Source organism: Rhinichthys klamathensis, unplaced genomic scaffold (genome assembly GCF_029890125.1).
Source record: "Rhinichthys klamathensis goyatoka isolate OS25496 unplaced genomic scaffold, OSU_Roscu_1.1 h1tg000004l_1, whole genome shotgun sequence".
Taxonomy (NCBI): Eukaryota; Metazoa; Chordata; class Actinopteri; order Cypriniformes; family Leuciscidae; genus Rhinichthys; species Rhinichthys klamathensis.
The window spans coordinates 1,678,465-1,700,746 of record NW_026606557.1 but is presented as its reverse complement, the minus strand read 5'-3'; the positions used below and the strand labels follow the sequence as shown (position 1 = coordinate 1,700,746).

The following is a 22,282-nucleotide window of genomic DNA, read 5'->3' as shown; positions in this document are numbered from 1 at the left end:
GAATTGAATTCAATCGTAATTGTATCGTCAAATGTTTTGAGGTATTGGCAAATATCGTATCGCTGGCTGAAAAAATCGATATCGTATAATATTGTGATTAACTGTCCGATTTACACCTATATATATATATATATCAAATATTATAAAAGATAAGAATTATGTTTTGTCCTAACAAAAGACAATATACTACTATAAATGCATGTTAATAGTTTTTTAAAAGTTAAAATTATACCATTTGTTTTGTTGTGTGAAATGATTAACAATATAAATTGAACAAAGCTTAAAACAAAAAAAAATAATACAATGAAAACAAAGCTTGAGCGTTTGAACATTTGATTCAATTGAAAAGCATTTGTAATACTCAACCATTGCACAGCTAACAGTTTTTTTTCATAGACCAAACACAACATAATTCTATGATGGACTGAAAAAAAACAAAAATGATTAATTTAAATCAAATGTGTTTTTCCCTCTGAAATCGCAAAAGCATCACACACTATCTGTACCTGCTCCAAATAAATAATAGTAATTAAATAAAAATACAAAAATCGAAATAAAATAAATAAATTATATAAAACAAAATCAAACCAAAGAAAATAAATTTTATAAAAGTTATGCAGGCACACATAAAACAATAATTCTCAAATGACAAATAAATCAAAACTCCATACACATGGAGTTAATCCCGAGGCGCCTTTCTAGATCATCCTTCATTTCCACCTGATCAAGTTTAAGAAGGGCCTTTTCCTGGTCTTCCTTCTTTAAAGGGTTAGTTCACCCCAAAATGAAGATTCTGTCAGTAATTACTCTCCCTCATGTTGTTCCAACCCCGTAAGACTTTCATTCATCTTCGGAACACAAATTAAGATATTTTAGATTAAATCTGAGAGCTGGATCACTCCTCCATAGGCTTCTTAAGGGATCGAAACTGGCCGGCCCAAAAGTTATTAAAGACATGATAAAGACACTTGGACACAATGACACTTGTACACCGGCTTGTACAGCGCTGATGCTCAACAAACCTGTGTTGTCTTTTCTCCTGATAACTGCCTTTGAGTCTGGTATATTCCCTGACAACATTGTCATTTAACTGGTAAATAACACGCAGTTAGGTTTCCAAAATCATTACATTCAGATCACACTTAAGTATATTCTTTCAACGTATATTATTTCGATCTTTAAAAGTTAGCTAAAGTATACTTTTTCACCTTTCAGATCTCAGTATAACTTCATAGCATTCATTTAACAGCTATTGCAAAATACGAAAACCACTGCTAGAGAAAACAAGTTTTTTAGTAACAGAACTTTTGACAGAAAAGATACAGACCTTGTAAGAACTGGCTCCAGTCTCCAATGTTAATGTAAAGCTGCTCTGATAAAGCATTTAAAGAAGTTTCTGTTCTTGCAGATCACCATAAGGAGGAGACCTTTACTGTATGTCATTATTTTTCTGATGCCAGTATTTTGCTTCCTTGTGCTGGATGTGGCCTCCTTCTTCATCGATTCAAGTGGAGGAGAGAAGCTTGGGTTTAAAGTAACTTTGCTTCTGTCTATTTCTGTGTTACTGCTGCTTCTTAAAGACATGCTGCCCTCCACTGCCAGTTGCATCCCACTGATTGGTGGGTTACTTTACTCTTATCTACTGTATGTGTAGCAAATCAGCATATTCTGATTATTTCTGAAGGATCATGTGACACTGTAGCCTATCTATTTCAGAATAAAATTGAAAACAGTTCTTTTAAATTGTAATATTTCACAATATTACTGCTTTTTAGTGTGGTGAACTGCTACTGCTTTAAAAAAAATATTCAACTTTGTATTTGTATTATAATTATAAAAAAAAAAAAAATGTTTTTCAGGGATTTATTGTGTTGTCATCTTCGCTGTCATGGGCATCAGTGTTCTGGAGACTATTTTTGTGAATTTTCTGATGGCTAAAGGAAATCAGACAGTTTCAGTGGCAGCAATGGAAAGCACATCTGCTCTTTCTGGTACATATTTACCCAACATCTAATAATGAGGGGTAATTTATTAGTTAGTTATCCATGCACATTCCCATTATTCATCCCAATGTGATTTGGATGTTGGCATATTTGCTCCCTGAACTTATTGTTCATGAGCTTTAAATGCTATATGAGATCTCTATATCAGAACTTTTTGCAGCTGGCAGGGAAAAATGTACTTTTATGAGTTCTTCAAAAGAAACTGATCCACAAAACATCTTATGTTACGACATAAACATGTCTAATTCCTCTCACAGATACCGTAAAGGACACAAAGGGCCCTTCAGACTCAGTTGCCGACAGCATTGAAGAGCGGCCGTACACTCTTACCGTCCTGAAGCAGATCCTCGTGGAGTTTCAGGCTGTTGCTCATCAAAACCAACAAGAGAGGAAACCCCTGTGCTGGACCAGAGTGGCCACAATAATAGATGTGATCTTCTTTTTGCTGTACGTAACCACTGTTATTGTGTTTCTGATATCACTGTTCAAGTCTTGGTTCCCATGAGTATATATAGGCCTGTACATGAGATGATCAGGCTTTCATAACTTCTGCATGTTTCATTAGAAATATTAAAATATAGATAAGCCAATAGTTTTCCTTTTTAGTTACTGTACTGTACATTATACTGAATACACTCTTGAGAATAAAGCCTCCAAAAGGGGATTTTTTGCAGCAATGCCATTTTCTTATTGTGAAGATCATTTTAATAATCTGAAGAACCATTTTCTGCTATAAAGAACCTGGAATGGAAAGATGTTAAAGGTTCTTCATGGAACCACATGTGCAAGAGTGTAAGACTGTGATGTGCAAGAGTGTAAGACTGTGATATGCAATTTGTGAAAAGAAAAATTCAAATAAAACGTATTAAATATATTGCAATCTATTGCTAAATGCAAATTTTATGTACATGACAAAAATAATAGTAATATAATATCTTTGATTTCACATTTTCGGTAAATTTATCTGACTTTTATTTAGATTTCTTTTTACCAAGTGCCTTTTTTGATGTCACAAAACATTTAAACAAGATAATTATACTATTTTTACATAAATTGAAAAAGGATGAAAATATTCCATTCTTTATTACCAAGTTTCACAAAAACAACTTCTTAAAATATTTGTAGCATTTTTTTTTTTAGGGCTGGCAACAGTTAATCACATCCAAAATAAAAGTTTGTGTTTACGTGTGTGTACTGTGTATAATTATTTTGTATATATAAATATGCACATATGCATGTATATATTTAAGAAAAATTTGCATATACTGTATATTTATACATACTTTAGATTATATATAAATATTTTATATATGAATAACACATTTTTCTTAAATATATACATGTGTGTCTGTATGCTAATGCCTATCTGTAAGGAATCACCGGAGGCAGCCGTTGAGCAGAGAGGCCAAGCGAATATTGGCTGTTTTGTTTTATGTTTACAAAGCTTTTTTTCACTGAATTAGATGTTTTAAATGCAGACACAAACATCGTGCTGTCCGGTGACATGTCCATGTTGGTTTGTGCATGATCGGTCTGATGAGCAGGTAGGCTAAATAAATAATGATTGTTTTGTTTCCTATTTATGAAGCCTTGTTTTACTAATTAGGGAATAGTTTTTAATGCAGACGCAAACATTGTGTATTTGTAGGTCATTTGGTCACGCCCGTTCCTATCTTGGAAGTTAGTCCAGGGTTTGTGGCTGTGTCGCAGCTAATGTGAGGTTTTTATACAGTGCTTTGAAGTGTCTTGATTTTATTTTTCTAATGAGATTAAAGTAAACAAAATACGTTTTGTGGTTAATTTTGTGTATTGTAAATTGTATTTTTGTATTTTTTTTTGTATTAGGTTTAGTTGATCGCTGTTCCCATGTATTTTCTTTAGTTTGATTCCCCAGCTAGCCAGTCCCTGCATGCCTCCAGCCAACACAGCGCAAGGAGTTCTGGATGTTGTGAATCAGACTGGCTAGCGGGGAGTTTTGATTTTTTGTTTTGTTTTTTTGTGTACATCACTTCTTCCCAGCCTCGTGTTGCCAGCCAACGCATTCTCATCCCAAAGCGTAATATATTGACTCTTTTGACAAAGCGTCTATATCCAACGGACATGGCACCCTTTAGCGTCAATGTAACACGCTTCGGTTTTGGGTAGGTTTAGGTCTGGGGTAGTGTTAGGGTTAGACCACTAGGAGGCGCCATATATCTGCGTCTCATATGACGCTAAAAGGTGCCATGTGCGTTGGATATAGACGCTTTGTCAAAAGAGTCAATATATTATTGATGCTTTAGAACACATGGACTTGATTTGCATGAGACTTAAGTTTGCAGCGGAATTCATTTTTGGTTTGGAGTATATTTGAGTTTGTTATACTTTTATGTAATATGATTTTGGGGTTATTTGTGTAATTTACTCTTTTGCTTTATTTTAAATTGCTCTGTGTGACGAAGTTGGGATTGTATTGGAGTTTATAGAGGGGTATTAACATCATTGGAGAGGGAAGGAATTCTTGTTCTACAATGTATTTTATTTGACTATATATTATTGTTATATTGGTTTATTTGTCAATAACTCGTATTTTTGTGAGATGTGAGTTTTTCTTTCTTTTTTTTCTTTTTTGTGAGTACATTGTATTCAGTTTTTGATCCCCTTTGCTTGAAGGAGAAGTTACCTTGGTACAAACAGTATACAGCTGTCATTTCTATTTACTGTAAAAATAATACAGTATCTTACTATGAAAGTCATGCAACTGGTAACCTGCAATTTACTGTAAATTTACAGTCAAATAATTAACAGCTGAATGTCGGCTTGAAAGTTTGAAGTAAAAAAATGTAGCATTCAATTTGGAAAAAAATTGGCTATGGAAAAAAGAACAGGTATTCAAGACATAATTAGAGAGATTTCAAATTTAACTCAAACATCTACCCACCGATCCAATAATGATGTTTTAGAAAATTAGCAGAAAGAATTAGACAATATTTATCAAGAAAAAGCCAAAGGTGCTTTTGTAAGATCTAGAAGAAAATGTCTGGAAGAAGGTGAAAGTACTTGTTTACTCTCGAGAAAAGTAATGCAGAAATGTGCCTATTAGAACGTTAAAAATAAATGACATTGTTACTTTAATTAAATTCTTCTTAAAACTTTTATTTGACTTTTTCTAGATTTAAAAAAAGCTTTTGATACAGTAAGCCATAAGTCTATATTTGATTCCTCAAAACTCTTTGGTTTGGTTTCGGGCAATATTTCATAAAAAGTGTAAAAACTATATGTACTATGGTAATAATAGCTCTATTAAACTTGCTAACGGAACATCTCCAGATTTGAAATAAACCGAGGCGTCCGACAAGGCCGTCCAATTTCTGCATTCCTTTTTTTAGTTTAGCTCAAGTGTTGAGTAATATGATAGACCAACACCGCTTTAAAGGAACTGAAATTCATGAAAGACAAATTAAAATATCGCAACTTGCTGATGACACGACAATCTCTCTTGGTGACAGATCTGAGGGACCTTTGGCTCTGAATATGATTAATAATTTCTCAAAATTCTCTGGATTGATTTTAAATTTGTCTAAATGTGAGATCTTACAACTTAAAAACAACAGCCTATCCACTGTGTGTAACATTCCTGTTAAAAGTATGGTGGCCTATTTGGGAATTAAAATCTCTAACCACTGATATAATGGTCAACTCTAATTTCAGGCCTGATATTGAAAAAACACAAAAGAAATATAACTCATGGTTAACAAGAGATCTTTCTATTCGAGGGAGAACTCTATTGAGTGGCAGAAGGTCTTTCGAGAGCAGCGTAAACCTTTTCTCTTCACTTCGTTCCCCGAAGGATAAAAAAAAATCATACAAGTATATTAAAAAAGACTTGGGGAATTACACAGTGTCCTTATATAACTGATAAACTTCCAATTGCTTTGGTCAATTATCACAAACACACATTACTGTTCTGGTCACTTTTGTACAAACACAATGTTTTATATGGAGCAATGGTATATAATTCATAATAAGAAGTCATTGTACATGGAGAATTGGGTTCGGCACAATATTTTAATTGTAAACCAGCTTATTGACAAGAATAAGCAATTTTACACATAACCACATTTTATTTCAAAATATGGTTTATTTGTAAATAAAAAAATAATTTAACAACGTAATGAAGGCTATCTAATGGCATAATAATCTTAACCAAATTCCCAGACGTAGATATTAATAATACAACCTTGCAAAATCTCAACTTGTTGTAAATGATCTCTTCTTATTTGATAAAGGTTTTAATAACAATTTTATAAGAAATTCTGTATGTCGGATCCAGTCCTCCATGTAAATCAAAATGGCTTAAACCTTATTGTATATCTTGGCACAGCATTTGGACATTACCCTATAAATATGTTACTTCTAATTATTTAAAAGAAGTAATGTACAAAATTATTTTTTTGTTTTCCTGTAAATGCAGCCATTAGTAGAAATAATATTCATATTTATGATAAATGTACTTTTTGTAACACATCACTTGAAGATATTGAACATTTATTTCAATTTATTTACATCAATAAAAATGAATGAGATTTTCATCAAAACAGTTTGAGAAAAGCACACACACACACACACACACACACACTGATCTTACTGTCTCTGTGAGGATTTGATACACACATTTATTCTGTTTTATTTCAGTGAAGTTCATCAGTATTAATGTAATGAAGAGGAAATAAGAGTCTCTATAACATCTCACTGTCACTGATTTATCGTGCGGCTCAAAGTATTATGGGTAAAATCTCTCTATATCTGTTCTGAAACATCAACACAGTTTCACTGATCCAGAATAAACCCTAAACCCAGGATAGAGCGGCTGAGTGAATGTGGTCTGGACTGTGTGGATGAGGCTCATTGTGTCAGAGACGCTGTAGAAGGACAGAGTTCCTGCACTGTGATCCACACACACTCCTATTCTTCTGCTGATGGACTTTACAGGGAGAGGAGTGCGTTTCTTATTGTGCCAGAATGTGTAACTGGAGGAAGAGCAGTCCAAACTCCAGGACTGATCATTACCTCCAAACAAACACTCATCACCCGATCCCTTCCTGCTGATGCTCTTATATGACACTGATATAAACACACCATCATCTCCAGTCCACTCAATCTCCCAGTAACAGCGTCCACACACACTCTCTCTACACAACACCTGAGACCAACACTCAAATCTGTCTGGATGATCAGGATACGGCTGCTCTGTGCCAGTGTAAGTAATAACTCTGTTCCTCTCAGACAGACGGAGGAGTTTATTCACTGTGTTCAGATCCAGAGTGAGCTGATGGGAATCTGATGGAGAGAAAACACATCAGAAACAGGAATTATGAATCTGTCTGATCTTTTAATGTCTCTGAACTCTTCATGAATCAATGTTCAGTGTATCATCAGTGTCTCAGTACAGATGACCAAATATCCTGAGCAAATCATCATTTACATGATCAATTATAAAACTCTTCTATCATGATTTATTTCTCCTTCTACAGGAAGAACATGAACACATTCAGTGAGTTTTTCTGCTTGTTTTCTAGTGACTCACATTGTAGGAAGTCGTTCCTGGTCTTGGGATTCATGTTGGTGAAAGTGACTGTGGAAATAAACAGACATGAACAGTGTGAAGAGAAATGACAAGATAAAATACATTCATTTCTGAGACATTTCTAATATAATGCTGTATGATATTAGATGATGGACTCATTTCTGAGAGCTGATGAATAATCTCCAGGGGCTTCATTTATAAAACACACACATCGGATTGATCCGTTCATCCGATTGTTCAGATTTGGGATGTTTCTCACACGTCTGTATAAACGAGCGCAGGACTTTACCTCCGTCTGAGATCTTCTTGATCTCCTCTTTGCAGAAATCCTCCAGTTTGTCTCTCAGCTGACGGACAGATTCTCTCATGCCATCAAAAGAGGAGAGAGAACCGAAGGGAACGTCGGGTTCGTCTGTAGATTCAGGAGGTGCTGAGAGAGACTGGAAACTCTACAGAAAACAGAAATCAAAACTCATCATCTCCACACTTCAGCCAATAACCTGCACTATATCAGATCTGTGCGGCTCTTGTAGACTTGACCTCTCTTCAGTGACTCGCTTCAATCCAGCACTTTCTTCTCATATTCATCATTTAATGCTACAAACTCTAGTATTTGACACTTAGTAATTATATAATTGAAATATATGAGCAGATCGAATGCAATGCTTTCAGACACTTAATTATTTTTCAATTATTTTTAAAATTATAATTAAAATAATTATTTTAATTAAATTAATGTTGTATAGTCTAAATTTATATTAAATGCAATTAGCTAATATTTAGAGAGCTTTTTGACCAACTTAAGTATTTAAGTATCTGTACATGTATTTTCATAATTACTTCTATTGACTTTGAAATATGGTTAGTTATTGCTGAATGAACTGAAACACAATTATGATAAACTAAAATATACTCAATGTAATTTCTATTGAAAATTGTTTGTTTAATTTTAAATATAATATTGAATAACACACTAGAGTTTTAAATATAATCAAGTACTTTACATGTGCTTTAGTAGTTAACACATCAAAATAAGTGCACTTCTTTAAAGCATGACAAAAGATTATTAAAAAATAATGACATTGTTACAAAGTGCAATTTTTAAAAAGTCTACTTAAAGTGTATTAAGAAAAGAGTTGTCACATGAACACTCTTTAGTTAATTTTAATTTCGTTTTCACTTGTTTTGTTCTCATTTGTCTTCTAGGTTACTCATTATCCTCTTGTTTGTTACCATAGTTACTCATCATCCTCTTGTTTGTTACTAGTTACTCATTATCCTCTTGTTTGTTACTATAGTTACTCATTATCCTCTTGTTTGTTACTATAGTTACTCATTATCCTCTTGTGTGTTACCATAGTTACTCATTATCCTCTTGTTTGTTACTATAGTTACTCATTATCCTCTTGTTTGTTACTATAGTTACTCATTATCCTCTTGTTTGTTACCATAGTTACTCATTATCCTCTTGTTTGTTACTATAGTTACTCATTATCCTCTTGTTTGTTACTATAGTTACTCATTATCCTCTTGTTTGTTAACATAGTTACTCATTATCCTCTTGTTTGTTACTATAGTTACTCATTAGTTCCCTCTTTGTTTCACCTGCACTGTAAAACAAATCCAAATTTTACAGAAATACCTGTGATTTTTTGACGATCATTTTCTTTAGGTATTTCTTTAGTTATTTTAGGTATTGTGACATTAAAGACTAATTCCATTAATTATTTAAGTATTTAGTATTTAACATTTTTTATACAGAAAATTTACTGTATTTTTTATTCAGTATTTTTCTCTGTTTTCTTAAATTACATAAAAATGTATGTAAAATTACAAATATAATCTGTAATGAAACAGTAACAAAACAGTTAAATGATAAAACGGTCAAATGACTGAGAGCCCCCAAAAAACCTGTTACATTAAAGTAAATCATCCTAAATTAAATAAACTGAAAAACACTGTTATTTTACAGATACTGCCTGAATTATCACGATCATATTCCTTCATTGTAAAAAAAAACATTTTTTTTATTTTTTAAATGTTCAAATGACTGGCAAAACAAAAACCATAAAATGAAAGTAAAATATGCTAATTTAAATAAAGTGCAAAAAACTTTAACAGAAATTTGATGTCACCATGATTGAGATCAGTGTTTGCTTTAGTTGGGCTCTTTACTCTTGAGTTTTTAACATTAGTTTTTTTCCCTGGCTGCTTTAAATGTGTTTATGATACACATTTGTTATGATAATAAATGCAGAAGAAAATCTCATCAGATGATGTTGGTCACGTGTTGGTGATGTTCTAGTCATCATATGATGTCCTGATTCACTGATATAACTTTGAGTCAAATCTCTGAATATATTAGCTGAGGTTACATAATTTATAGAGATTTTAGTTTTATGCAAAGTGTATGATTATTGTCATATTTTTTCATATGACCCGTGTAATATTGTGGCATCAGTATTATAACAATCTGATATTCTGAAATATATAAGTTATACAGAAAATATTTTGATATGTTTTTTTAGGAATACAGAGACATCAAGAATCAAAATATGAATCTCAACAATTGTGACAATCAACAAAGCTTTTTTGTGACTTTATTAGTTTGTTTTGTGACGAGTTCAGAGTTGATCAGATTTTGTTTCATTGTCACCATTGTTGCGATTCATACGCTGATTCTTGATGTCTGAGTGAGTCTATGTGATCCTGTCAAAACATTTCCAGTATCTGACTTCATAAAATCTATCTGAGTATCACAGCACTGATATTATATATTATCAGATATTAGACTTCAGGTGGTATCAATAAATCAGGACACTATGATGTAGTCATTGTATCATCAGTGAAAGTGACCAAGATCATCTGATCTGAGTTTCTCTTCCTACATTTACAAATATGTATCAGAGACACACAGTTAAAGCAGCGCGAGAGAAATTGAAGGGTCAAGAGCCCAACTAAACACTGATCACCATAATGGTGACATCAAACTTGATTATTTTCAATAAAACATCAACTTCTAAACCTCTGTTAATTCTCAATGTTAGTATGAGATTGTAATACGTGAAGATGCTGAGATCTTGAGAGATCTGTTAGTGTTTGTGTGTTTTGTGGGTCACTATTGAGCTGAAGAGTCGGGCCAGGATGAGCAGAGAAACACTGATGTTATGCTGATATTGCTTTATTTAACTGACAGTAACTGTGTAGTTGCAGATGTAGTGACGTATAGTCACACTAAATCATGCATGTAGTTACAGTAACTGCAAGAGATTCACTTTTTACAGTTAATGTGTTTTTTAGAAGAATTCAGGAAATATATGTGAAATAACTGTTTCTGTTAAAAAGTTTAATGAAGATATCTGCAAAAAATCGTATGCACTTATTTAAATTAGGATATTTTACATTCATTTTATGGTTTTTGTACGGCAGCCATTGCTGACAGTCCTTTGACTGTTTTTTATGGGTTTTTTTTATCATAATAATTCAGAAAATATCTGTAAAATAACAGTGTTTTTCTGTAAAACATTTAAGGAAAATCTCTGGCAAAGTTTTTTGCACTTTATTTAAATTAGGATATTTTACTTTATTTTTACGGTTTTTGTTTGGCCTTAGCTGACAGTCATTGACTGTTTTTTAAAGATTTTATTTTCTATCATATGTAACTTTTGACTGGTTAGTGACACTGAAACTTCACAAGGACTCTTAAGGATCTCAAGGTCAGGTTTTGTTTGGCTTTTATAAGCATTGCTAATATACAGCCTTACTTCCTGTCTGGATATTGATACCGTCAAGTTCACTGATTTCATCAAGAAGCATTAGTTAATATTTAATGGTCAATTTCCCAGGGCTTTGTAAGTGCGTCTCTTTAAACAGAAGATGATCAGATGAGCGTCTGACTGATGATTATATGACACAACACAACACTCGACTGAATCTGACTGAATTCCTGACAACATCTCAGTCAACGGCTCATTCTGCTCTCATGAAATGTTTCTCTGTCATAGCAGGATCTTGCTCAAGTCCACTATGATCCTGTTCTCCTAGATCTCTGTTACCTGCAGGAACTGGATGTGATCTTGTGTGTGTGAAAGCTGCTCCAGCTCAGCGTCTCTCCTCCTCAGATCATTGATCTCCTGCTCCAGTCGCTCCAGTCGTCCTTCAGCTCGACTCACTGCAGTCTTTTCCTGATCTCTGATCCGCTGTGTGACCTCAGAGCGGCTTCTCTCAATGGAGCGGATGATCTCAGTGAAGATCCTCTCACTGTCCTCCACTGCTGTCTGTGCAGAGCGCTGTTACACACACATCACAATCACACAGTGGCTTCAGCAGGACTGACAGAGTCCAAACTGAGACGTCTCACACTTCTCTTCTTCTCCAGACTCACCTTATGAGACTTCACAGCCTCTCTCAGATGCTGAAGATCTTTCTGTCTCTGCTGGATTCTCTGACGGATCTTCATCTGCGTCTCCTTCAGCTGTTTCTGGAGGACAAACCAATGACAGCAAATGACACATAAAACTACTGTCATACAAACATTAAAGTTACATGAATCCAGAATTGGTGGAGGTTAAAGATCTTGCATGGTAAGTTTTTACTGTCTGGTTCAAACCACAGATTCATGGTTTCCTGAAATGAATGTCAGCAGTATTTCATCAGTAACTAGTTTTATATCATTAGTATCATCATTTACTCTTCCTCAAGTCGCTCCAAACTTGTATGACTTTCTCTCTATTGTGAGACACAACAGAAGATATTCAGAAGAATGTCTCATATATTTTAGTTTATATATTGAAAGTCAATGGAACAAAAAAGTTTCAAGCTCCAAAAAAGAGAAAAATCATAAAAGTAATCTAAACAACTAGTGGTTAAAGAAAGGAGTACGCTTAATAAAATATGGTGACACGTCAATAACATCAAACCTCATTGGTTCTTTCACGTCACAGTCACATGACTAAACACCATGATGTCATGACACAAACACCAGTGAAGTTTAATGTTCCCTTTCGAAGGGAACTCAACAATAAGTCATCGACGTTATGGGGAACGCCTCAGGCGTGACAGGTGTCTGAAATCACTATCAAATCACGTCAATCACATTGACCGGCGACAGCCCGTGAATCATTAACGTGAATGATTAACGTGCGACCTGGAAGTATATAAGGGCGCCTTGCAAACATGACAAATCATCTCATCGTCTTCAGGGACTGTTTGTATGAAACGCTATTCAAACTTACGTCAGAAAAAGGTAAGAGAAATGAAACGCACAGCAAAGGCGGATTGTTTTCGTAAGTGTGCCGACCCGTGTCCGAGGTTTCTGACACCGGCTGACACACATGAGCTGTGCGTTTTTTGTTTGGGAGAAGAGCACGCACGGGAGGTTCTCGAGGGAACCTCTTAAAATGCTCCGCTCTCGTCTGGCCCTCTTCTCGAGTGAAGGGGGCTCAGCATCTGTTCCTCGTGGTGCAGGTCCCGCTCGTGAGGCAGAGCGGCGACTTTCATCATGGGGTTCTCAGATGGAGCTCGTCGATCGCCTTGAGAGGTCTGTAAACCTCTCAGATGATTCGACGGCTGACGAGAGCGAACTGCAGGTCGATGATGGGGAAGATTACTCACCGACTGTACCTGCAGTTGCGGCTCTTCCGGACGCGCAGGAGATGCTTGGGGAGGTTTATGATCAGGAAGATCTTGAACCTCCTCAGCCACTCTGCCCCATGTATGCTGAGCTAATGGATGTTATGGAGCGCGCTGCTGACAGGCTGCAGTTGCCTTGGCAGCGCGCTAGAGGAGGGGCCGCTCGCGGAAGGCTCGATGATCAGTTTCTCCCCGGCCATACACCACCAGCTCGGGTGAGCCTTCCATTCCTTCCTGATCTGCACATGGAGATCGAGAAGGCATGGAAGAACCCATACTCTGCCCGTATTCACCAACATCAGCGGGCCAGTTTCGCTGATGTTGAGGGGATCGGAGAGCATGGGTATGTGTCAATGCCGCCCATTGACGTTCGCGAACTATCTCGTGTCTGGGCGGGCAGCGACACTAAAAGCTCCAACCCTGCCATCCAAACCGCTGAAAACAACGGCTCGTTTGAATGGCAGAGCATACACGGCAGCAGGTCAGGCCGGGGCTGCACTTCATACCATGGCGGTGTTACAGGCGTACCAGGCCGACCTGCTGAGGGATCTCGACCAGGGGGCAGGGTTGTCCCCTGAGGCGGTGGCTGAGCTGCGCCGCACCACAGATCTGGCTCTCCGGGCTACCAAGCAAACCGCTGCCGCGATCGGTCGGTCGATGGCGGCGATGGTGGCCACGGAGAGGCATCTGTGGCTAAATCTAGCTGGCATTGGGGAGAAAGAAAAAACCTTTCTCCTCGATTCGCCAGTTTCGCCTTCCGAACTCTTTGGCACCTCTGTAGAAGCGGTGGTGGGGAAGTTCAGGGAGGCGAAGGCGCGCTCAGCAGCATTTAAGACATGTATACCGCTGAGATCCGCGTCCGCACCCAGGCAGGCAGGAGAGCCTGGCCCTTCACAGTCTGAGGACCGTAGGCAGGGCCAGCGAGCCAGTGTCGCCTCTCGTGCGCCCCCTCCCTCAAGGAGCAGGTCGCAGAGGAGGCGTGACTCCCGCAACAGAAGAGATTTGGGGGAGGTTATCCAGAACAAACGCTCACAGCGTCGGTGATGGATAACCTCCCCGGAGGGTCAAGATCTGCCCTCTCTCTTCTGACCCCCAGGCGTTCATTACATCAGGCCTGGGGATGGGCCTATGATGAGAACTATGTTCTGATGGCCCACCTGGGCCTGGTTGGTGGAAACGCCCCTTTCAGGCGTGTAGAGTGGCGGTTCCCAGGCTCATAAAGAACTTCTGGCGAGTCTTCACTTTGCACGCCGCAGGTGAGCTGCTGGTCTTTTCAAAGAGTATATTTTTTGTGATAAAAAAATAACATATTTCTCTTTACAGACTTCGTTCCCTGTATAAAGAGTTATGGGGTCATGTCAAGGTAATAAGGTAAGAGAACTTTATTGGATTATTAGGGCCCTGAAGTTCCCCGTTGGGTGGCCAGAACGATAACTACGTTAGCCTTCGGGCTGTTAGCCACCTCAGGGTAGAGTAGTTGGTCTCTCTCTTAGAAATTTTTACTTAGAGTATTGACTGACGCTAGAGCTTCAGATAGATCTTAAGTCCGGCCCACGGGACCGTTTGACTTTCCTGAGTATTTCGCCCCTTGAGCTCTGTTGGGTTTTCATTAGGCTGAGCGATTCTGCAGCCTCTTGTATCGAATAAAACAGACTTTATTCCTTATTAGGCTGTGGTTCCTCCGAGCCCTCAGATAGATCTATGCTTGCAGGCTGGCCCTCACCAGGGCCGCCTCTGTAGCTGGCCTAGGCTGTGCCAGGGATATTAGAGGCGTTCTGCTAAAATTAGCATTTCTTCCTCTGACCCTTCACTTTGTGAATGTAGGGTTTTGGCATCCCTGTATAATCAGCCTCCTCCCATGGGAGTCGTTAGGCCAAGGCCCGCCCCCTTCTCTGCATTCTGGGGTGACTAGAGTAATGCAGCGTGGTGCAGAGGATGAATTATAAGGACATGGTAGGCCTCAGTTAGGCCTCCGTGGTATATAAATCCTTTTGAGCAGGGTTAGGCCGTCTTTCGCTTCACGAAGTAGACTGGGTTTCCTGCCCGACCCTGCCGTGCAGAACTGGCCTACGGATTTAGGCCGCCAGTGTAGGCTTCAATAATACCTTGCTGAGCTACTGCTCAGGCTGTGGGTAGTAGGTGGTTGGCTTTCATTCAAGCCCCACTCCCCTAGGTTGGGCACAGATGTTTTTCTGTTACCCCTAGAGCCGCTGGCAGGCCCGCACCCTAGTAAACTCAGGGTGAGGTGTGAGTATTCCCCTGTGATTCAGGGTAGGTCTGAGCATTTCACTCCCAGTTCTGTTTTTATCCTACCTCGCACTACTATGGCTCGGGTCGAGTATGAAGTAAGCCTTCACTTCTTCTTTGGTCAAAGTTCGCTCCCCTGAAGCCAGAGCATTGCCCTGTGCTGACGCCCATGCATAGATGGTAGGCCCCTGACTAACTGGGGCCTCCACTGAGGCAGAGTGGCGTATGTTGTACTCCCCTTGTTCTAAGGGTATTAGCTCTCTATGCTGAGTACACTGCCATGGGCAATGTGATTAGGCACCAGGATGCTGTAGGCGCTGTGTAAACAGCTTATCTGCCAACGAAGGCTGCGCCATTAGCTAGTAGGCCTCAGCAGGCCTCCTTGTATGAGCAGCCCCCATGAGGGCGCTATAGGCCACTTCTCGAGAGAAATGGTTGGCCTTGGTGGTTCGGGCAGTTGACTCACCGGTGGGTAGTAGGCCTTAAACAGGCCTCCTCGGAGGTGAGTCCCAACGTTGTGGGACATACTTTATAGCTACTGCAGGTAGCTAGCCGTACTAGGCCTCCTGTGGGTGGGCCCAATAGTTACGTTGGTGTAGTATGGTTCCCAACAGTGTTCCTTTGTAGCAGAATTGACTTGCTATCAGCTAGTAGGCCCAACCAGGCCTCCCTGATAGGCGAGTCCCCAGCTGGCTGGCCTTAGCAGGCCGCCTTGGAACTGTCACCCGGACTCAGCTACCAGTTGCTATCAGGTGGTAGGCCCCTCAGGCCTCCCTGAAGGTGAATTCCCATTTAAGATGGTTATCAGGTAGTAGGCCTCACCAGGCCTCCCTGGAGACAAGCCCAAGGACAGACAACTGGACAGCTAGCCAGACTTTCTATCGGGTAGCAGAAAAAGCTCCCAGATATTATGGCTGTCAGGTAGTAGGCCTCACCAGGCCTCCCTGAAGACGAGTTCCCACATGCTGTGATTATCAGGTAGTAGGCCTCACCAGGCCTCCCTGAGGGTGAGTTCCCCACGTACTATCGTTATCGGGTAGTAGGTCTCTCTAGGCCTCCCTGTAGGTGACCACATACTGTTGCTATCAGGTAGTAGGCCTCACCAGGCCTCCTTGTGAGTGGTTCCCTAGCGGTGCTGGGTTCAGGAAGCTAGTGGCCTCTTGCTATCATTTCAGCTGGCCTTATCAGGCAGCTGCTGAAGGCGAGCCTGCGCCCTGGCTCGACTGAAGTGTTCATTCTCTGCTGCTGGTTCCCTCTCGGAACCTCTTTCCTGCCTACAGCCTGGTTTTGCCTACCAGGGGGACCATATGCTCCCCTCATTGAGGGTCACTGTGAGCACGCGGACTCCTGAGTCTGGTCAGACGGTCGTAGGCCTCTCGTGAGGCCTCCCAGTTAGATCAGTCCTTAGGCCTTCACAGGCCTCCTCAGTGTTTTGAAACACAGACACTGGGTTGATCCGTGGATCGTGTAGAGAAACTCCCCTCGCTAGCAAGGGTTGGAAAGCACTATGCTGAGTCATACTCTCCGGGATATCCCGTCTCTAAGATCCGGGCCGAGTGGTTCACTGCCAGCTTCGCAGTCCCTCGGGTTGGATGCCTTACCTAAAGGCATGTGTCCAGAGGCTCTGTCTTCGGACGGACAGGAAGTGGCCAGACTAAGAGTCTATGCTCTGACGTCAGGTCAGGCCTTCCTGGTGGCACTTCGGGGTGAGCACGTTCCCCTGAATAGTGACTGGCTGGGGTTCCTTCGGGTTCCCTAGCCACATTCCCTAGAAGGGACCCCTTCTAATTGAAGTTGTGGTCCTAGGCCTTTGAGCAGGCCCAGGTAGGCCTTTCATTTAACTATGTTTATGGAGGTTTTCCTGTGTGGCTTATAGCTTAGGCTATGACCGTAGGGAATGCTGTCACTGACAGCCCAGTATAACCTGACGGTGAGTGGTTCTAGCGTTTCATTTGAAATTGCTGGTTCTGACAGTTGTCACACTCAAAAAAATGCTTGGTTGTTTCTGTAAACAAATTGTTGGGTTGATTGTGCTGGGTCAAAATGCTGGGTTGTTTGGGGCACTGTAAACACATTATTGGGTTGCTCATGCTGGGTAAAATGAGTTGTAAGGGGGTAATTCACAAATAAACAGCTGGTTGGGTTATTTTGACCCAGCAACCGGTTTATTCTTTGCGGAACTTTCTGGATTCTTCACTTCTGACTCGAGGAGGACTTCACTCGGAGGTCGGAGCAGGCAGTGTTTTATGGTAAGTTATTTTTAACATTAATAATTTCACTGTTCAGCATACAGTCTTTGATATGGAAGTGCGAGGGGTAGGCTATAACGTATTTATTCTGTAAAACATTAGTAACAGCTAGCCGGTTAGATTTTTTGACAAAATGCCACGTTGTAAACCAGCTATATCAGCAGCCTTAATGAAATATGTAGTTTAAATTGTAATTTCATCACGTAAATATCGTATTTATTGTGGACGTTTAGTAATTAAAAGTGAGGAAAGCGTTTTGAATGAACCCGTGCACGCGCAGTATGTTTATGTCCCTATAGGGCTCGTACGTAAAAACTGCGGGAAAAAAGTCTAGTCTGTGTGGAAAGTCTGCTGGCACATTTAAGAAATTCTCGTCAGAAGAAGCGACGGGGGTAAGTTCCAGCACAGTCTGCGTGTTTCTTCTGTAATGTCTATGTCGGAACCAGGATCGTTTTTACCCAAAAAAATCAAATAATAACTGTATGACGTCTGACGTGCAATCTTTACAAACGGCGACTGAGGCAATGAGAAATAAATCGATTTCATATTAAGCATGTTCTCGCCCTGAACCCATTATAAGTTGTTAGGACCTGAGGTAGGCCTACTAAGAATAGTTTAGTAACGTTACTACTAAGACAGTGGTCATGGATCAAGTGTGCGCGATGTTTGAGGCCAATAAATAGTTTTTGCTATTGTCACAACAGCGCCATTTTAAACACCAGGGCAGAAAAGTCAGAAATGCTACTTTAGAAATATGAATTGTTATATACAGCATACTATTTAAATAATAATGCAACTTTATGTATTATGCTCATATTGTTTAGCTGCTGGCTTTGAAGGTCCTGCAAACTCTGCTTCCCCCATCCATCTAACGTTACAGGAGAGGAGGAAAGGGCTTCAGACCCACCACAGAGGCTCAGAGGTCCTTGACATGCAACCTGTAAGTTTGATATGCTTGATAACTATGAAATTAATTTAGGTTTAGAATATTTAAAGGTGCAATCTCTGTTTGCAACATAAAATTGCATTTTTTTTTAAATAGATTTTTGTTAATTTTTAAAGCTGCAGTCCATAACTTTTTTTGTGTTCAAAATTTACAAAATGTTTATAATGAGCGAGTACATCATGAATCCATTTTCCAAATCGTGTTTTTGTCTTATCCTGAATCCCAGACTATTTTAGACTGCTAATTGTCTATTTAGATGTGTAAATATACATTTTGTTTGTTTTTCACATTTGGCCATATTTGGTAATGTTTGCAATAAAAAAAATATAAATACTTTCACAAAAAACGTGCATGTCAGTTATATTGCAACACTCTAAGTGATTGTGTGTAATCAACAGTTGGGGACCAACATGGATGAATATTTACAAAATGACTGGAGCATCAGGGATGTGATGAGGGGGACACGTCAGACCGTTGCCATTGTTCCAGGCCACGTCATCGAGACCGAGTCTTTGCTGGAGGCTGGTGATCTTTGTTTCAAAGTTTTATTTTGTTTTTCATGTTAAATACACGAAGCAGTGAATCAAATTAATGGAAAAGAATCGTCCTCTGTCAAATGTGAGGAAAACCCTGTGATATTTAGTCGCATTGTAAATGTTTGTAGCTATTCTTAATAAATCAACACATCTTAATAAATGAAATCATAATCGTATAAGAGTTCAAATTAGTTTCTTATTGACTTTTAAAGGTGCATTGTGTAATACTGTATTTAGGAGGATCTGTTAACAGAAATGCAATATCATACATAACTATGTTTTCAGTGGTGTATAAAGACCTTACTTAATGAACCGTTATGTTTTTTTTACCTTAGAATGAGTATACATTGTATAATTGTAATAAAATTGAAATCACATATACAGTGGCCTCTCTGGTTTATTGTATTATAGAGACAATCATTATTTTACATTAGTACGGTAATATAAAAAAATATTTGTTACTAATTTTAATAAGGCAATGATACAGGAAATAACCCAGCACGTGAGTAAGACTTAACCCAGCAAGATGGTCAATTTCACCCACTGGTTGGGTCAAATGAATGACCCAACAATATGGGTTAAATGGACAAACCCAGCACTTGGGTCAAACCAACCCAGCGCGTGTTCTGTCCTATAGTGACCCAGCGGCGTGGTTAAGGTTGGGTTATTTTTTAACCCTGCATTTTTTAGAGTGCACTGCCTGAGGGCATGCACTCCCCTCAGCATGGCGGAGTGGGTATTTCGTTCCCCATAACGTCGATGACGTATTGTTGAGTTCCCTTCGAAAGGGAACGTCTCAGGTTACGAATGTAACCTTTGTTCCCTGAGAACAGGGAACGAGACAATACGTCTCCCTGCCATGCCTCGGGGCTTGCCTGCCGTACAGTCCCTTCAGACGATAAGGTGATTTGTCATGTTTGCAAGGCGCCCTTATATACTTCCAGGTCGCACGTTAATCATTCACGTTAATGATTCACGGGCTGTCGCCGGTCAATGTGATTGACGTGATTTGATAGTGATTTCAGACACCTGTCACGGCTGAGGCGTTCCCCATAACGTCGATGACGTATTGTCTCGTTCCCTGTTCTCAGGGAACAAAGGTTACATTCGTAACCTGAGACGTTTCTGATGTATTTTAATTATACACGTATTCCGTTATGTTATTTTATGTTTGTTTTTTATTTCTTAATGTGTGAATCGAATGATCTTTAATATCTTTGATATGAATGTTACCTTTAATGTTCCTCACATCTTATGATGCTTTGGAATCATTTAGAATATTATATAACTATGTTTAACAGAATAACATTTGTATCTGTATATGTATAATTCTGGAAAAAAATATGTTTTTGATGTCATCATATTTGATTTGGGCTCCACATACATGAGTTTATAAATGATTCAATGTGATTTGATTTGTGAATAAAAATTTGGCTCTTTTATGAAGAATATAATTGTGAAGTAAGTGTGAACTGAACGTAATGTTTTCAAACACGTATTTGCATGTTAATTGCTATTAAATGAAAATATAGTATAGTTTAAATGTAAATTTAAAGCAATTAGCTGAACTTAAGAGTGACTTTTTGATACTTAAGTGGGATTTAAGTATATAATGTAATTTCATAATTCTATTGAGAAATTTTAAACATGATTAAAATATACTTTGAAGTGAAACTTTTAATTTTACATTATAAAAAGTGTACTTTATAAAGTGTACTTATGAAACAGTCATGAAAGTTGATTCTCTTTAAATGCACTTAAGTGGCCTTTCATTTCATTAATATTTTATTATCTGCAAGTACACTTTTTTTAAACATATTTTAATTTGAAGTACACTACACTTAAGCGTACTTCTTTTTTAACCACTAATTGTTTAGATTACTTTTATGCTTTTTCTATTTTTGGAGCTTGAAACTTTAATTTTTCCATTGACTTTCAATGTATAAACTAAAATATATAGACAATAGACAATCTTCAAAATATCATCTTTTACATTCCACAGAAGAAACTCAGTCAAACCGGTGAGTAAATAAAGACACTTTCATTTCTGCGTGATCAATCTCTCTCAGCTCATACCTGTTTCTCTGTCCTCTGTGCTGCAGTTGATACAGTGTTGTGGTTTTTATGTTCATACTCTTTACACCACACACAGATGCACTGTTGATCAGTAATACAGAACATTTCTAGCTCTTTATCATGTTTACGGCAGATCATGTCCTGCAGTCGTCCAGTGGCTTCAATCACTTTGTGTGGCTTACGAGAGTGATATTCCTCATGACGGTCAAAATGAGTTTGACAGTAAGACTCCTGACACACCAGACAGGACTTGACGGCTTTGTGTTTTCTTCCAGTACAGACGTCACACTCCACGTCTCCAGCTCCAGCGTAACAGTCAGCAGGAAGTTTAGTCTTCTTCAGTTTCTCCACCAGTTCAGCCAGAATGGTGTTTTTAGCTAAAGCAGGTCTTGGACTGAAGGTCTGTCTGCACTGAGGGCAGCTGTAGACGCTCTTCTCATCCTCCTGATCCCAGCAGTCTGTAATACAGATCTTACAGTAACTGTGTCCACAGGCAATGGCAACTGGATCCTTCAGGAGATCCAGACACACTGAACACATGAACTCATCCTGAGAAAATCTGGCTTCTGCCATTTTACCGCATGAATACAGAGACACAAACACACAACAGCTCAACAAAACTTGAGTTTCTGTTTCCTTGAACTGAGGAGTTGAAATGGTTTCCTGCTTGTGTGTTTGAGTGACGTGTGTAAAACAGGAGTGTGTGTAAAGCAGCTTCCTCATTCCTGGTGAAGGAGAGTCACTTTACTGCTGTGTTTATGTGTCCTAGAGTCAAACACATCGTAATGACGAGTTCTGAGCACATGAATAAATCAATACCGTAAATTCCACATTTTATACATTCTGAACTGTATTTATAATACCTTGTACCTTGTATTTGTCTTGTTTTTTGTTGCATTTGTTGCATTGCACTTGTCTGTAATTGAACTAAATAAAAAGGTAATTTTTATCAGAGGTAATCAAAAGTAAGTGAGTTTTATTGTACTATGATTTTATATTTACATTTCCTTTTTCTTTTCTTTTTTAAT

General features: G+C 38.7%; 2 protein-coding genes across 3 annotated transcripts; one reads left to right on the top strand and one right to left on the bottom strand.

The window, feature by feature from the left end:
* The first annotated feature begins 955 nt into the window (after positions 1-955).
* Positions 956-2,788, top strand: LOC130087376 (5-hydroxytryptamine receptor 3A-like). The gene is made up of 4 exons (XM_056253664.1): positions 956-1,061; positions 1,461-1,619; positions 1,860-1,991; positions 2,261-2,788. The coding sequence occupies exons 1-4, from the start codon at positions 956-958 to the stop codon at positions 2,506-2,508; spliced, it is 645 nt and encodes a 214-aa protein (XP_056109639.1). The 3' UTR covers positions 2,509-2,788.
* A 3,850-nt stretch (positions 2,789-6,638) lies between these two features.
* Positions 6,639-21,949, bottom strand: LOC130085169 (tripartite motif-containing protein 16-like protein). 2 transcript variants are annotated; one of them, XM_056250775.1, is made up of 6 exons: positions 21,255-21,935; positions 11,954-12,049; positions 11,625-11,858; positions 7,859-8,018; positions 7,570-7,617; positions 6,639-7,322 (listed from the first exon to the last, which is right to left on the bottom strand). In XM_056250775.1, exons 1-6 carry the CDS (start codon positions 21,825-21,827, stop codon positions 6,802-6,804), a joined length of 1,632 nt encoding a protein of 543 aa, XP_056106750.1. In that variant the 5' UTR covers positions 21,828-21,935; the 3' UTR covers positions 6,639-6,801. The 2 variants fall into 2 exon arrangements, with proteins under 2 accessions (XP_056106750.1, XP_056106758.1); XM_056250783.1 differs by lacking the exon at positions 7,570-7,617 and having other exon boundaries at positions 21,255-21,949.
* Between the last annotated feature and the right edge of the window lie 333 nt (positions 21,950-22,282).